General features: G+C 30.8%; 3 protein-coding genes across 7 annotated transcripts; 2 read left to right on the top strand and 1 right to left on the bottom strand.

The window, feature by feature from the left end:
- The first annotated feature begins 2,352 nt into the window (after positions 1 to 2,352).
- On the top strand, positions 2,353 to 13,131 carry Oatp58dc (Organic anion transporting polypeptide 58Dc). The gene is made up of 7 exons (XM_074245712.1): positions 2,353 to 3,445; positions 4,294 to 4,403; positions 4,576 to 5,027; positions 6,492 to 7,251; positions 11,821 to 12,181; positions 12,431 to 12,532; positions 12,939 to 13,131. Exons 1-7 carry the CDS (start codon positions 3,103 to 3,105, stop codon positions 13,061 to 13,063), a joined length of 2,253 nt encoding a protein of 750 aa, XP_074101813.1. The 5' UTR covers positions 2,353 to 3,102; the 3' UTR covers positions 13,064 to 13,131.
- On the top strand, positions 8,012 to 10,723 carry LOC141529229 (uncharacterized). Of its 3 annotated transcripts, XM_074245717.1 has the most exons (4): positions 8,013 to 8,728; positions 8,893 to 9,140; positions 9,246 to 9,489; positions 9,677 to 10,723. In XM_074245717.1, the coding sequence occupies exons 1-4, from the start codon at positions 8,545 to 8,547 to the stop codon at positions 9,733 to 9,735; spliced, it is 735 nt and encodes a 244-aa protein (XP_074101818.1). In that variant the 5' UTR covers positions 8,013 to 8,544; the 3' UTR covers positions 9,736 to 10,723. The 3 variants fall into 3 exon arrangements, with proteins under 3 accessions (XP_074101817.1, XP_074101816.1, XP_074101818.1); XM_074245716.1 differs by having other exon boundaries at positions 8,012 to 8,728; positions 8,905 to 9,489; XM_074245715.1 differs by having other exon boundaries at positions 8,012 to 8,728; positions 8,893 to 9,489.
- A 142-nt stretch (positions 13,132 to 13,273) lies between the features above and the next one.
- Positions 13,274 to 17,599, bottom strand: LOC141529225 (solute carrier organic anion transporter family member 1A6). 3 transcript variants are annotated; one of them, XM_074245709.1, is made up of 8 exons: positions 17,355 to 17,599; positions 17,015 to 17,280; positions 16,685 to 16,900; positions 16,318 to 16,579; positions 16,075 to 16,219; positions 15,439 to 15,932; positions 14,907 to 15,168; positions 13,274 to 14,830 (listed from the first exon to the last, which is right to left on the bottom strand). In XM_074245709.1, the coding sequence occupies exons 2-8, from the start codon at positions 17,274 to 17,276 to the stop codon at positions 13,589 to 13,591; spliced, it is 2,883 nt and encodes a 960-aa protein (XP_074101810.1). In that variant the 5' UTR covers positions 17,277 to 17,280; positions 17,355 to 17,599; the 3' UTR covers positions 13,274 to 13,588. The 3 variants fall into 3 exon arrangements, with proteins under 3 accessions (XP_074101810.1, XP_074101811.1, XP_074101812.1); XM_074245710.1 differs by having other exon boundaries at positions 17,361 to 17,599; XM_074245711.1 differs by having other exon boundaries at positions 17,486 to 17,589.
- Between the last annotated feature and the right edge of the window lie 247 nt (positions 17,600 to 17,846).

Below are 17,846 nucleotides of genomic sequence, written 5' to 3'. Positions count from 1 at the left end.
CATTATAAAAATCAATAATTACAGAAAAATTGATTTGGTATATTTAATGCACGCTAATAAAATTAATTGTTATTTAGCAATTTTTTGACACAATGATATTGATAAATTATTATATTTTTTTATCAACATTTACCGACAGGATCTTATTTATAATTTATTGATCTTTGAAATTCATTACCTTTTAAATATTACCGATAATTTAAATTTTATAATTTTTTCTCTGGATATTTATATTGTCAACTTGAAGAAAATAATATTATACAATTAATTAAATTTTGTAATTATAGTTAATAGGTAACTAAAATATCAAATATATATTTAAAGTAACGAGAGTTAAGTCCGTCTTATTGAAGTTATTAATTATTATAACCAATTAATGAATGTTTAATTTTGATCTATTAAGTACTTGACTGAAATACTATAAAGTAAAAGTAATAGCTTGTTATCAAATTAACTTATAATTACAGAGGCTATCGATTCTGTGATAGAGTAAATAAGCAGAGAATCTAAAAATTAAAACAGACACATTGACATATTAAATAAACCGAAAATAAAAAAGACTATATTTATTGTTATTATCGGTCAAACGTATCAGATAATCAACTAACTTAACACGAGCGTTAATCTTACTTTTACAAGATTATATTTGTTATGATAAATTAAAAGATAAGAATTAAATTTTCATTAATCTTAAAATTTTTCCGCTTATCTATTTACTGTTAATTAAAATTTTTATTTTATACTGTTAATTTTATTTAATAGCTAATTGGTTTTTTTTTGTTTTATATTTTTTCGACGTAATCGAGAATTTAAAAAACTCAAGATCATCGTGACGTGTAAGGTAACACTTGATAAATGTTAGTTTAAATTTATCTTGAGATCGACAAATTAGTGCGCAAATTGCCGCTGCATTTTAAATAATATAATAGATGCACGGCGCATAAAATAATTTTCGTAAATGCGATGATTTTGTTCTATTCAGCTACTTGGCGCCAGATAGCTTTGATTAAATATTATTTAAAAAATAACAGTAGTAGTAATAATAATGATCACAAAAAATGATAAACAAATAAGGAAAGAAAGAGAAAGAGATTATTTATTTCTCGGATTTTATTTGCACGTGCGTCTCGTGTTTAATTAAAAATTCTAAAATAAAATCTAATTCAACCACGAGGTAATTTTAAAATATAAATAAATTTATAATAATAATAAAATAATACAAAGTAGTTAATTGTAATAATTTATTGCATTTTATTGTTATCAACCAACGACGTATCTTTTTATTATTACTGTTTGCACATGAAATACGCGCATTATTGTCGCGACACGTTACTGACGAGCCATCATCTTTAGCAAATATCACACATGTTTGAATTTATATGAGTTCAATGATTTTCTATAATTGCAAATCCAGTAGTTCTAAGAATAGTAGATTTCTTCTAAGGTCTCATGACATTACTAAATTTCTTGTGATTTAATGAAGGATTTTTAGTAAATCTTTTGATTGCTCTTTATGTAACATAAATATATAAATTAGCCAGGACATCTCTAACAAAAATTGATTAAATATTTTGGACCAAAATAATTTGTTTATTTGCTTTATTATTGACTATTATATTCAACCCTACAGTTAATAAAGACATTAAATTATGAATTATGAATATTTACTCATCGATAACTATATACTTCAATATACTTCATTATACTTCATTGATATTTTATGTTCTGATAAAAATCGTAAACATTGTGATTAAAATTATTTTTACAATTTTTTTCGACATTGACAAAAATAAATAAATTTAATTTAAAACTTTTTCCCTACTCTGAATAAAAAAAAGGATTGAGACAACAGAAAAAGTGTTGAAAAGTATTGGATTGGCGAAAAAACGAATACTTTTCATTTTTTTTTTCTTTGTCTCAATACTTTTTTTTAATCAGGGTAGTGTCAAATTGACTTTTATATCAGTATTTGATGTCCATTTAGAGTCAGAAAAATTAAAATATATTTTTTAAAACTATCAAAAAGATTTTGAAAGTAGCTTCCAGAAAATCTCAATTTCCAAGACGTATGTATACGTACATGTACATATATATTATGGGCGTATATGAAAGCCCAAGTGTATGAACCTTCGTTCTATTAAATCATAATGGACTCACAATGTGATCATAGTCAAGACGGTTGGTCTACTAGTATAGTACAGAGTGCTCGAGAGCTACTAGAGTCAACCAGTGATCGAGTTTACGTTATAAACTTGGTTAAATTATTATATACCGTATACCTTTTATAATAAACAGTTTACTTGGCTTTCTGCCTTTCAAAATTGCTCATAGATATTGTATTCCATACAATTAACTTAAAAATACCCCTTTTAATATAGTTTTATAAAAATTAGCCAACTATTTATATTATAATCTCAAATTTAAAAATCCAAGCCACCGAATTCATCCATGTATTTATAAATATTTTCTCTAACAAATTAAAAAAAAAATAAAATATTCAAAAATAAAAGCGATGTTTGTTTCGTAGAATTAAGTCTAGACTGTAAATCTCTAATCAGAGGTATTGTTAAATATAAAAGTGGGAGTACTGATGAATTTACGGGTGAGAAGTAGTTTTATATTATTATCTTACATACACACTTGTAAAATGTGATATATAGACGGTGTAAGACGTGAATGAGCTCAGTCGATAAAGAATATTGTGTCAAAGCGCATTCCTAAGCGAGAATTTGTCTTGCACGTGTGTCCTGCCGTCTTCGCCACTCAAAGCTATTTACTCTAAATAGAAACTAAGTGTAATATAAACTAGTTTCATTAATTAACTTTTTATTTTTATTTTATTAATCCTTTGTTGTGTCTAATAAAAATTTTTTAAAATCACTTATAATGACTGTGTTAATGTGATTTTTAAATTACAAGTTCGTTTGCCCGAACACTGGGTGCCCAATTGTGATAATGAGGACCACAAAACTTTTATAAAATTATAATCTTATTTGTGTAATTATTATTAATAACAAGGAATTTTAAAAGTAAAAGGAACAAAAGTTTATCATTAAAGTTTTTGTTTATTTAGTTAAGGGAAATAAAGTACCCGAGTGCAATATGAGCAAAAAAGAAACCGCGGATGTAAATAAAAATGGACCGGAGAGCAAACTTCTTTTGGACACTTCGCGGAACTTAACAGTGAAGAACAATAAGCCAAAGACCACCTCGCCTACCTCCCTACGCGGAATCGATGACATTTTCCGCGACCTACCACTTACCGACGACACCTCCTGCGGTATTTGGTTTTTTCGCGGGCCTAATTTACAAAAATTCGCCAATAAAAATGCTTACGTATTTCTTTACGGTGTCCTTGGATGCATATTCAGTGCTAGTTATGCTTACTTCAATGGCACTATTACGACTATTGAGAAGAGATTTAAAATTCCGTCCAAGACCACTGGTGAATTATATTCATTTATTTTTGAATAACTATTTATTGTTATTATTATTTTTATCATTAATTTTATTTTCATTAACAAACTTCCAACGGGAAGTAAGAGATTCTTCTTAATGTCCTATTGAAATAATTATCTTATTTCCGACATAAGAATATCAATCTTATTCACTCATAATTAAAATCTACATTATCAGATTAACATTTTTAATTACGATACAGAAAGTTCTAGACGTTCAACAATTTTTATTCTAAGGAAATAAATTTTTTTCTTACTTTTATTAAAAACTCCAAAATTACAATTGAACTTAAAGTAGTACTGTCGATACTTTAACTGTAAAATATCAAATACATGTCAAGTCTCGTTTGATTTATGAATTCGTAGATTTACCGATGCAACGTCGGGTTGAAGAAAAATAACAGAGATAATTTGTAAATTAATACTATAAATAAAACTCAATCTTTTTTTTTTTTGGTTTTCTGTAGTTTTTAAAAAATTGAGTAAGATTATTATTTTACTGTAATAACTATTGTACTAATATACCAAATTTCATTAAACTCTGAAGAGTAATTCAACGACCGACAGTACTACCTTAAAAAAATTTCTCAAGGTAAAAAATAAGTTGAAAAATCGTCATTTTTTTTAAGATTTGATCACACTTTTATCTTTCTGTTGACAAAAAATATTAATTTTATAAAAATTATTTTTTCAGTCAGTATTTACAGTAATATATGTTTTCCCAGTGGAAAAATTGTCGAATGACTGACAGCTTTAAATATGATATTTCATTGAGTGCATGGCTATGATAATAAGATACAATGATAATTTAATAAATTACAAAATGTACTTAAAGGTCTCATCACCGTTGGAAACGATATTTCTCAATTGCTTGTATCAGTGGTCTTATCTTATTACGCTGGTCGAGGACACAGACCTCGATGGATTGCCGTCGGTATTTATACGGTAAAAAATTATACTAAATTTAGCAGACGTTTGACAATAAATAACAAATTGAAAAAAAAAAAATTACTTTGAAAATTTCTTATCTTAAGAATTGTAAGACGTCTGTTGCTAACTTTGAAAAAAATGTTATATCAACAATTAATTTGTAATTGTCCGTAATTTTAATCTTCAGGTAGTGATATTTTGTTGTTTGACAATGCTTCCTCACTTTCTGTACGGGCCTGGCGAAGACGCGCTTCAATTGACGAAGGAATACGGCGGGAAACCGGTAAACTCATCAGAGAGTGACATGCACTGGAGTGGAAGTCGCGAGCGAAAGTTTCTTTGCCAGGCTACGGAGAACAGCAAACCTGTGTGTGATGACACCGATGGGAGTAATTTCGCCCCCCAAGTGCTGCTGTTTACAGCCCAGCTCGTTTCTGGGATCGGTGGATCGCTCTACTACACTCTCGGAGTTTCATACATGGATGACAATATCAAAAAATCTAAAACACCTGTTTCGATAAGTTTTTCATATTTTCTTCGTATGCTGGGACCGGCCATTGGCTACGGACTGGCATCTTTTTCGCTCAAGTTTTACATTAGTCCCACGTTGACTCCCACAATCACAACCACAGATCCCAGGCAATTATTTATCAATTACCTAATTTATATCAACACAAGCAGAATTCAATTTTTTTATTTAATTGATAACAATTTAAACAAATATTTATTAATTTGGTTTATTTTTTCTTTGGTCCAGTTTTTGAAATAATAAGTTAAAATCTGAAGTAAATATTGAAGATACAAAAAATCAAAAGATTTAATTATCCAAAAAAATTAAATAATTTAATTAAAATAACAACTTTAATATTATCAAATTTTATTTCATTGCACGTAATAGCTCGAACAAAAATTTCAGGATAATTTTAATAAAAAAGTTTTCCCATGAACAATCACGGAAATGATCTTAAAGACTTAATTAAAATTTATACTATTAAATTAACTATATTTATCTAACAAACACCGTGCAATGAATAAACAATGATAATGAAAAATTATTATTATTGAATTGAATAAGATTACACGGAAAAAAAGTTATATGAAAAATTACAATAGTAATATCGTAATCCAGGACTATACTTTTAGTATCTTGATTTTTACGATGCTGCCGTCTACAGAATACAATTTGAATTATCTTTAATATTAAAATAGAGATGAAATGTATGTGAAACCAATTTATTCGTGATGTGATTGGTTGAATATATCATAAGCATGAAAATATATGCAAACTCTATAGTCAAGGCGCGCGCTTGCGCGCGCAAATTCAAATTCTAGTTATTGAAAATTACGATGTTAATTAGTAAATTTTTTTTCTGTAAGAGGAAGTGAATAAGGACGCATACTATATGTTTTAATAAAAGAAAGACAGAGTCCAGTAGTTTGCGGCGCCACCACCAAAAGATGACCAATTACTGTATGGAGGGTCTTATTATGTGACTGAACATAAAATTTAGATATGTCTATGATAGCGTGAGGGGATAAACCTTGGACTAGACTCGGAGAGGTCTCCGGGTTTGATTCCTCGGTGATGCAGAATTATTTTTTTCGGTAACTTAAGCTTCTTTTTAATTTAAGTGATAGAAATTTACGATACTGCATCGTAAAAATTACGATGTTTGAGTTTAGGTCCGGAATTATAATATTCTACTAGAATTCAAATTTGCGCGCGCAAGCGCGCGCCTGAGTTTAGAGTTTGCATATATTTTCATGCTTATGATATATTTGACCAATCACGTTACGAATATATTGCTTACATGATATATTTTCATATTTTTCATCTAAATTATAAAAGTGGATACTAAAAATTACGATGTTTTTACCGTAATTTTTCATACAGTTTTCTTTCCGTGTAAAACAGTTATTAATCACTCATTATAATATTTAACTCATAATTAAGTTATTTGATTAGCATTTACTGGATTAATTAATCCAATGTCACTGTTACCAAGAAAATAATAATACCAGATTTTGAACTTCGCTAATAAAATTTGGTTAATGATTTAATTGATTAATAAACAAAAAAATAATAATTCTTAAAATAAACAGGTGGTTGGGAGCATGGTGGCTTGGGTGGATCATCCTAGCGATTCTGTTGATGATTTTTGCGAGCATAATTGCACTGTTCCCCAAAACACTGCCGAGGGCTGCGGCGCGAAAAGTATTGGCGTTAGAGAGGAGCAAGTCAACCGCGAGTTATCGTGAACAGGAAAGGCTCGCTGAGAAAAAAAATCTTGATGAAGACGGAGAAGATGGAAACGTTAATGTTGACGACGATTTTGATGAAAAATCTCCCGAAGTTCCAGCCTCATTCGAAGACATGATCGAAACATTCAAGCGGCTTCTGAGCAACAACACACTCATGTGCAATAATCTTGCGACAGTTTTTTATTTTCTGGGGTATATGCCCTACTGGATCTTCATGCCCAAGTACATCGAGACCCAATACAAGCAGTCCGCGAGTGTATCATCGCTTATCACTGGGACAGTCGGTTTGGTGTTTAGCGCTTTTGGAATTTTGTTGTCCGGTTTGGTGATCACTAAGTACAAACCTAGAGCAAGGTATTTAGCCGCCTGGAATATCATTGTCGGCGCGGTCTCTGTCATGGGAATGATCTCGTATGCTTTCCTCGGCTGCTCGGCTAACGACAATCAGGTGATGAGTATCCAGGACACCAGTGGAGAGTTAAAGACCCAGTTTCCTTGCAATGAAAATTGTAATTGTGATTATGTCACCTACAATCCAGTGTGCTCGGATGAAGGCCAAATTTTTATTTCTGCATGTCATGCTGGATGTCGAAATATTGTGGTTTGTTTTATTTATTTATATTTATATTAGGGTGATTCAAAAAAAAAGAATATTTTTTTTTTCGTTTGGTACTCTGAAAAATAGGTTCCTAGACACCTCCAAGAAAGCCTCTCCAAGCATGAGTTCTTAATTGTAACGGGAAGGTCCTCCTTCTTACAGTTTTCTATTTTTTCTTATTATCAGATAGAAAAATTTATATCTCGCTTCCAACTACTTGAAAAAATATCTTGTTCCTTAGATTTTGTAGGAAATTGAATGCTCTACAAAAAGGTCTCTTACGATTTTTTCGTAAACCCAACCGTTTAAAAGATATTAACGGTTAAAGTTTGATTATTTTTGGGAAAATTTTTTATTTCTTATGAATTTTATAACTCAATGAAAAAAATCATTATGAATGATGAAACTCATAGTTTTGTAGGAAATTTACTGCTCTATGAAAATGGTCTCTTATGATTTTTCGATCAAGTTGAGCGTTTACGTGATATTCATCGTCAAACATCAATGCATATCAATTTTTCTAGTTTTTGATCAATAATTCGAAAAATTTCAATTTATTCTGTGAGTTTCAAGGAAATTTAGACAAATTTGAGTTTTTATTATAAAAGCAACTCCTATAGATGTTTTCTGTTCAAAAATTTGAAAGTTTTTATTCTAATAATATTTTTTTAATTTTATCTTCAATAATTTAAAATCTTAATCGCGTTGTCATTTATTATTATGAAATTTGTTCAGTGCGTATTTTTAAATTTTTTTCACAAAATATACATAAAATTTTCGTTCGAGGGGATTTTTGTTTTGAATTCCATTTCTTCTTCTGTTTGTCTTCTGAAACTAACGCCATCTATGTTTTTTACTCTCAACTATCTTCAGTATCTACCCATTTAATACCGTATTTTCAGTGTTCCTAAAACTGATCATCTTGAATACGTAATAAAATAATTCATATTAAATAAGTCTTATAATCATCACATAAATTTATTTATCATCAATTAACCTACAATGAATAAAGAAATACGTTTTATCGGAATACCTCTACAAAGAATTTCGGAACGTAAGTTACCAAAAGTGAAAGAGGTTATGCGTGTGTTTTTCTACCAACTTAAAATTTTAAAGTATTCAATCAAACAAAGTGCTAAAAATTCAGTTGACCAAGTTATTGAACTGTGGAGAAAAAATTAGATTCCAACTAGTGGAGCTCCTAATGCAGTCAAAAAATTTCTTCGCTATCACAGTCAATGGTTAAAATTACAAAAAAATTTCGATAAAAAGAATTCAGCGCAAAACCAAAAGGAAATGAAATTTCAGACTGATCTTGAACAATTATTCGACATTGTGAGCGAAAAATCCTTAAAAGTGCTTGATGATAATATTAGAAAGTTGTATTTGGATCAAAAATTCGGTACCCATAAAGAGATTCTTTCTAATAATGTACCTGTATCAAACTTAACCACGACTATGATGGGAATAGATGAGAGTAGTAAGTATCTGAGATATTTAATTATTATAAAGTCAGGTAGTAGTGTAACTTTTCATAGATGACTAGATGACATTTGACTAGACAATTTTTGGAGTCCTTTCTTAATTATTTGTCATCAAAATGAATAAATTCTATACATTTTCTTCGTTTAATTTATAAAACAGATCTTATTCCAGACTTAGATCAACCGTCTACCAGTCATGCGATTGTTCCAAGTGAAAAATCAGAGTCGTTCTCTACGTATACATTAAGTGGAGTTACAAATTTTGGATCTGATTCAGAGTATGAACCTCCAATTCCGACAAAACGAGCAAAACTTGATGTCTTAACTCCTGAAGTCATTTTTGGACTCGACCGAGCTAATGTCAGCAGTAGAAATGCGATGTTTATTATTGCTCCGGTTTTACTAGCAGTAGGTATTAAAATTGAAGATACAACGCTCAGTTATAGTTCAATTCAACGAGCTCGTATGCTTCAAAGAGAAGACATTGCTAAAGGACTTAATGACAACTTTAAGACACACGATAAATACGTTGTGCATTGGGACGGAAAAATGCTGAATGACCTTGTTGGATCAAAATCTGTGGAACGGCTACCAGTTATTTTAACTGCATTTGGTACCGAACAATTACTTGGGGTTCCAAAAATGAATTCTGGGACGGCAGACAATCAAACATCAGTCATTTTATCGACATTGAGTGAATGGGGTATTACTAATTATGTTAAGGCGATGTGTTTTGACACGACGGCAGTTAATACAGGTAACTTATCAATGATAATTTAATCTAAAAAATATTTAATTATTAACGTTCTAGTTTGATTTTTATTGCTTACTGAATTTCACTTTTGAAATTATTGAGAATTATTTACTCATTTGGATTTTAAATATAATCTACAATTTGTTGAAAATATTAAATTTAACGATAGTTATCTATTTTCTTTATACAGGAATTCATAACGGTACATGTAAGGCAATTGAAAAGACTTTGGGAAGAGAGTTAATCTAGTTACCATGTCGTCACCACATTTTTGAGATCATATTGAGAAGTGCATTTGAAGTATATTGGCCTGTGTCATCTGGGCCAAACGTACCAAACGTACAAACTGCAATAGAGGAAATTATTTACAGTAAAAGTGTACCGTTATGTTGAAAATATTGAAAATTATATGGCAGTTGATAATTAAATAAATAAATTCTTCGATAAAAAAGTGAAACACATGTGAAACACACTAAATTGAATTATATATTTAAAAAAATGCACTAATTTTTTGTTTTAATGTAATCAAACATGTCCAAGACTAAAAAAACTAATTAAAAAAATAGTTCATAACATATTTCTATTCATAGAAACTCAAATTTGTCTAAATTTCCTTGAAACTCACAGAATAAATTGAAATTTTTCGAATTATTGATCAAAAACTAGAAAAATTGATATGCATTGATGTTTGACGATGAATATCTCGTAAACGCTCAACTTGATCGAAAAATCATAAGAGACCATTTTTATAGAGCAGTAAATTTCCTACAAAACTATGAGTTTCATCATTCATAATGATTTTTTTCATTGAGTTATAAAATTCATAAGAAATAAAAAATTTTCCCAAAAATAATCAAACTTTAACCGTTAATATCTTTTAAACGGTTGGGTTTACGAAAAAATCGTAAGAGACCTTTTTTGTAGAGCATTCAATTTCCTACAAAATCTAAGGAACAAGATATTTTTTCAAGTAGTTGGAAGCGAGATATAAATTTTTCTATCTGATAATAAGAAAAAATAGAAAACTGTAAGAAGGAGGACCTTCCCGTTACAATTAAGAACTCATGCTTGGAGAGGTTTTCTTAGAGGTGTCTAGGAACCTATTTTTCAGAGTACCAAACGAAAAAAAAAATATTCTTTTTTTTTGAATCACCCTAATTTATATACTTATAATTTTTATCTTATCTTGTGTATTTTTTAAATTACATATCCAGTAGTATTTCGACGTATATGCTCAGACTTGGATATTTTAATTTATTATTTTTAATTTCCCGGGTCGAAAATAAAAGTTGCCTTTGACTTGATGACTAATAATTTCCTTTAAAGTTGCTGACGATTTTTTCAGATCTTGACTTTTTTTTATTTATTTACCAAGAAATTTAATTTCACATTTCAAGTTACAATAAAGCTAATAATGATTCTATTATTTCACTATAAAACTTTTAAGGTAGTACTACCGTTACCACAAGAGTCAAATCCCAAAGCCTAACCTTATTTGATTAACGTAGTAGATTTCCCTATACTAAATCACGTTGAAGAAAGAGAGACAGAGATAAATTTTGAATGTTTTTTATTAATAAATATTCTCATATGCTCGGAAACCATACTGATTGTTATAAAATATGTTCTAGATGTTATTTTCTCTCGTTGTCTTAATTTTTATTAGAATCTTAACGTCCAGTTTTGTGAAATAAAATAAAGTCTGTGATTTTCCATAAGGATCAATGGTAAAAGCAAAAATATGTAAATATTAATATCTTTTTTTCAAGACTCGCCAGGCTTCCAAAAATTTTACTGCTTAGTTATGATATTGGAAAGTACCAATTTGCCAAATTTCATTAAATTCTGAACGTCAATTCTAAAACCGGTAGTACTACCTTAATCTTTATATCTCACTTTATTTTTTTTTTTTTATAAGAATTATAAAGAAAAATACTAGAAATTATTATTTATATTACCGCTAAACAAATAACCCATGAAAAGTACATGTTTTTTATGATTGTAATTTATTTATTTATTTAGCGCGAAAACAAAGTAGAGCTAACGAATAGTCTAAAATCTGGAAACTAAAGATTAAAAATAATCTATAAAAATTAAAAATATTCTCTCAATTAATCAAAAATATATTTTTTTAAATAAAATTTAATATGTACTAAAATATTTAACATTAAAATAAAAAATAATTAAAAATTTTTTTAGCTTTGATTTCAGGCAATATAAATGTGTAGAGATTGTTATCTCAAAACTATAACAATAAATTTGAGATAAAAAATAATAAACCAAGTTAAAAATAACTTTAAATTAAAAATAATGTATGTTTATTTATATTTCCAGATAGATTCAAATGGAACGAAAGTGTACACGGATTGCAGTTGCGTAAGAACGAGATACTCGCGTGCATCATTCAACAAATCGGAAATGAGCTTATCGACGGGATTTAAATCTTCTACGACCCCTGAAATGGGAACAGCGGTACCGGGGCCTTGTCCGGTAGACTGCATGCACAAGTTTTACCTATTTTTGGCGGTAGTCTGCCTTCTAAAATTCAGCGGTGCCACAGGACGAGCCTCGAATTTCCTGGTTTCCGTGAGATGCGTCGCTGAACGGGATAAAGCCGTGGCGATGGGTTTCGGATTGACGATAATGAGTCTATTCGCATTTATTCCCTCGCCCATACTCTTCGGGTTTATTCTTGGTAATTAGTTGATATAACTAGTGTGTAATTCCGCACGCAAGCTTTATTGCGTTGTTGCTTAATACAATCTACATACTTGATCGCTGTAATTGTATTGCATTATACTATATTATATTATATCGTACATCATATTATTTGACACCATGTCGACGAGCGAGACAAGATGTGAAATGTGTGACGTGATATAATTATCGAGTTATGAAATTTGTGGCAATTTAATGTATTATTTGCGTGGATGTTTTGTTACAGACAAGACTTGCCTCGTTTGGGGCAAAACCTGCTCCGGCACTGGCAATTGTTGGTTATACAACGGTGAAGCTCTTAGGTATTTACTCAACTTTACTGCTGCAAGTGAGTACACTTTTTTTTTTTTTTATTTATTTAAAACTTTTTGGCTATTTTTATAAATTAAAATTAATCTTGTTTGATGAATCTTTAATTATATATTTAATTTAAAAGTGTTCATAATATTCGATTATATTTTTCTAAGCTTATCAATGAAAAGAAGTCATTAATATCACTGACAACAAAAATTATTTTTTCTCCATTTTAAAACAAAAAATTATGATTAAAAAGATTTCGAATAAAGTGACACAAAAATTTTTTTAATAATTTAAAGTTAATTTTATTAATCATATTAGTAGTAGTAAATAATTTTTGATATTAAAATAAAAGTTATGCTGAACTGATATTATGGACACATAGTATTATTAATTATATAAAGTTATTTTTAAACTAACAATAATTATCCTTACAGCTTTCGTAACAATAGGTACATTTTTTGATATTGGTGTGTGGTATTTCGTAAAAGACGTCAAAATTTTCGACGATGATATCGAGCTGAACGACGTTAAAGATGAGCCACGACCAGAATCGTTGTAACATATATTTATCATTATAAATAATGCACTTAGCTTATGTAAGCAAACAAAAAACCAATCAAAAAACAATTTTTAGTATTTTTTTTTTGTTTAGAAAAATTTGAGTTTGTATTATGTGATTTTATTCGTACCTTAAACACCTGTTGTTTGTTTTTACCATTACCATTATTTGAAATTAATATATTCAGTTAGTATTCTAGACTAGTATACGATTAAAAACAATATATATTAGATACATAAATATAAATATTAATATTATATATATGTGATAAAATTTTAATTAATGAATAAAATAACAGTATGAAAACTTTATTAAAAATGATAAAATACTTAAAATATTAAAAAAGTGCTGGAGACTTAAATTTTTTATAAAAAATTCAAGAAAGGTTGCACAGCTTAAAAATTCAAATTTCCAATGCTTGTTCAATATTTCGATAACATGGACCGTAAAATATTTAGCAAGTCTTAAAAATAAATATTCAACTAAATATAAATAAAAAGAACATAAAATAAAAAAAAAAAAAAATTACAAGGCAGTAGTATACCCGTAGAGTTTCGGTTTGGGAGCTGGCTGACCGAGATTTGAAGTCGACTTTGAAATTCTTCTGACATCAGCAGCTTTAGAATCATTGGGTCGATCCGATGCCGAGCTTTCGAACCCAGAAGAAGTTTGATGAGAAGATGAAGGCCTGTTTCTTTCTCCGCTTCTGCCAGCTTCACTATCCCGGAATCTGGGCCGATTGTTTTTGGACCTAAATCTCCTCGCGTGCTCCGTCATTTCCGGAGAGATCAGAATAGACCCGATGCTCCGGGAATTTGGTGAGGTCAGTGGATACTGAACAATCGGAATCCCAACTTCATTAAAATCTCCGGTTTTTCGGTGGTTCTCGACTTTTACGAATTTTATATCGTCAGTGCGCGAAAATCCAGCGAGCACTGGATTTTGTTGCATTTTAAGGTCTTCCTTGGTAAGTGAAGTTTCTACGGCTGCTTGGTGAACACTGAAGCGTTTGACCGATCCGCGACTTGAATCGCTAGTATCATTGTCCGAGTCCAGCCCAAGACGCCGATAAGAATTGGTAGTCAATGAAATTGGGGCCCGTTTGTTTCGAAATTCATGGTCACTATCGTGGTCCTCGTTTTGGTCTTGATACTGATCGGAATCTCCAGGGCCAACGGGTCCATATTTCAAAGGACCATTGGCTTTATGAATCAACCCGGAATTGGTGACTTCAATAATGTCAGATGAATTGTGATGGTTTGTTGCACGAATGCTTGGCTCGGCATCAGCTGCTCCACTGCCACTTGAAGTCGCCGCACCAGAACCAGAACCAATTGCCGCGGAACCAGAATCATCTAGTTTAGAAAGTGACTCAAGTGGGATAGGTTGTATTTGTAATGAAGTGTCAGCTACGTTACGAGGTTCTAATTCCATGTCCCGATAAATTCTCAATTTAAAGCTGAAAAAGTAAGTTAACACTTCCAATGCTACCGCAAGTACCAGTAAAAATGATGTCGCGAATGATAAATACGATCCGAGATTAGAGCTCTGCAAGTGACACAATTGGGAATTTCCGCGGTGAATACACGTCCAATCGGTTACCTGCCAGTAGAACATTTTACCGGGTATGTAAGTAATGAATGCTGCCAAAGTTATCCACAGTCCTATTGCAAGAGCTTTGTCCTGGGTGAATACCGAACGCAGGCTGATCAGAATATTCGATATTACGCCTGATGACAAGAGAGTGTAGGCCAAAATTGTGCTTACCTAATATTATAAATGTTTTAATAGTATCATAAGCATATAATGGGCTTCGTCTAAATAATTAGATTAATTTTTATACCTCAAAAACTATCCATCCGATTTGGCAAACTGAGGGGTCGCAAAGGCCATCAATAACTTCTGAATTATTGTAAGGTACTAGTGATGAGTTTATACAACTGCAGCCGGTGAATTTTTTTATCTCACTCGAGGTATCAACGCCTGTACATCCAGCATGACAAGGAGTGTAGAAAATTTTCTTGCTTTTGGTGTCGCAGATCGGATGGAAGCTTGCGTCTTTTGAACATCGACAGTTTTTGTTGCAGTACTCCAGCAAAGATATCCTTTAAATAATTTTTTTTTTTAAATAAAGTTGTCTTGAATCTGGGGTCGAAATTTTGAACATTTTTTATTTCAGCAAAATTATTCTTGTGAAAAAAATTAATTTATGTAAAAACAACCGTAAAAAAATCTATAGATTTATATATTAGTATAGATAATTTTGTAATTCAACTAACAATTCATAATGAATTTAATGCTAAAAAAAGCATTTCACTGAACATGAAAATTTTCAAAATAATACCTCTGTATTAACAAACTGTAATACTACTTACGATCCATCGGAGCGAGATCCAAAAATTGGTGGCTTCTTACAATCAACAAAAGCTAAAGAAAATATAATAATTGCTGCAATTACTACAATTGTAATATTGTAACACACTAACCACTTGGCTCGTGGGCGAACCTTAGCAATTATAAACCCAGAACAAACAATAATCACTCCAATAATGATTGGACGCAAAATATTCGTAACAATTCGCAAAGTAAACGGATCACGAAATCCTAGAAGTACTCCTGAAGACTGCGGGAGCCAAAAACGTGATTCTAAAAATAAGTCCTCATAGTGTACAAAGTTTACAATCGCGCAAATGATTAAAACACTGGCGAAGATATTACACAGAAAAATTTTGTTGGTAAAAAGTCTTTTTAATGATGAAAAGAAGTCGGTGTCGCCGAATTTTTTAGTGTCTCCAGATACCGTTGATTCGGTAAGAGGACTGGTGCGTCCAGCAATGTCCAAAATTGAAGCTGCTGCTTGTTCGACGACCTTTTGATTAAAAAATACAATCAATAAGTGATAAATAAATTAATAAATTTAAAGATTTATGAGGCAAAACTCATTTTAATTCTCAGGAATCATTAAATTTATTTTTGCAAGAATAAATTTTTAAAGTAAATAAATTTTTAACCTCTGAAGGAAGTCTCCGTGGCAATAACGCAAGAACAACTCCAGGAATAGCAAGAAGAATCATAAAAATCGGCCATCCGAGCCACCAAGCACCGAATTGCTCACGATAAGACTCAATCCCAAGGCTCAGATCATTAGCGTCTATCCTAACATACATTAAAGTATTAGAAATAAATTATTTTAATAAAATTACAGTCACAAAATGGTCTGAGTAATTAGCGGAATTATAAAAAAAATTCCTCACCTAAGACATCCCCAAGCAACCAGATATCCCAAAAGAGTTCCTACTATTTTCACAGCTATAAAAAATCCCAAAGGCACGGTGACGTGTCTTTTTCGAGTGTTGTCATCCAAATAAGAAATTCCAAGTGCTAAGTACGCAATGTTTCCCATACAATTGACTATTAACGAAATTATAACAACTGTAAGAGTGAAGTAACAAATTCCCTCTTCTTCTACAAACACGCGAGCGAGTCCTGATGCTGAACAGAGCTCTGGATTGTCTTCTGTAGTAAATGTTAAATATACTTTTACTTTGATCATTTAAAAAATGTATTAAAAAGAGTTATCATTTATGAATAAATTTAACATTTTGGAAAAATGTTGATTACCTGAATAAAGTGACAAATGCGTAATATTGGTTGTTTCTTCAACAACTCGCGGGGAAGGATGACTAAAATGCGGAATAATAATAAAGAAAAACCCGACACTTTGGATTAACACTAAAGCCCCTGTCCAAGCTGCTCTGTGGATCCGGTCGCCCCAATAAGCAATGGGAAGTGCCAGAAGAAATGGAGCGATCCCATCGCTAATTAACGTTATCCATTCTGTTAATTATAAATTCTCATTATTTAGTTTTAACACAATTTACCTATTCAAATCTAATCAAAGTTACTGTTTAATCTTATAAATTATAAGAATAGTTATTATTGTTTATTTACCAATAGAATTTAGAGGAAAGTTAAACCTTCTTGCCACAGTGGAACCAGTAAGAGAGAAATAAGCTTGACCAGCGGCCTGAATTACTCCGATCCAACACATAATTCCCACATACAGTTTCCTCGTTGCATATTTGGCCATTTTCGGACACGGCAATTGAGCACACCCGCAGTCCAATGATTCATTGGGAATCGGGTGAGCTGGTCCCGATAATTCGCCTTCCATCTCTTCAGATCTCATTACCTCACTTGTCCCGGAAATCATCTTCCTGTTTATCCGAAAAAATAGACTTTGTAACAGATGATGATGAAAATGACTGATGACTATAAAATTAAACCAAACCGGAACTTTAAATTTTACATGACGTTGATAACTTTATCTTCACGTAAGTCACATGAGTCATGATTTGGTTCCAGAAAAATAATGGATTAGTCACATCAATTCATCGTAAGTTTTATTAATGAAGGGTATACCTTGTGTTTGTATTATTATCTAATCAAATCACAACCACAGAACTTGTAATTGTAATTATAATTATAATTATAAGTTAAAAATATTATTGTGTAAGTGTCTCGTATGTTTGGTACAGTTTTCAACGCAACACTTGTCTGAAGACTGATTCATAGGTAACATAGGTGGATATGGATTTTCTTATCGTTGTTAAAATGTAGATATGAAGAGCGAAGCTGATAAAGAGATAAAATAACTCGGTCGGATTCACGTTATAGTTTTGAAGGTTTGAATTCCTTTTTTTTTTTTTTCAGAGTTGAGTTAGTTGAAAATTTAGAACAAGAAATTTTAATTGCTGATTGCTGGCATATTATATCATATTAA

The sequence above is a fragment of the Cotesia typhae genome, unplaced genomic scaffold, assembly GCF_013202065.1.
Source record: "Cotesia typhae breed Kobodo isofemale line unplaced genomic scaffold, CoteBio_Ctyphae contig_48, whole genome shotgun sequence".
NCBI classification, from domain to species: Eukaryota; Metazoa; Arthropoda; class Insecta; order Hymenoptera; family Braconidae; genus Cotesia; species Cotesia typhae.
Note: the sequence above shows the minus strand (reverse complement) of the source record. Positions and strands in the feature narration are given on the sequence as shown.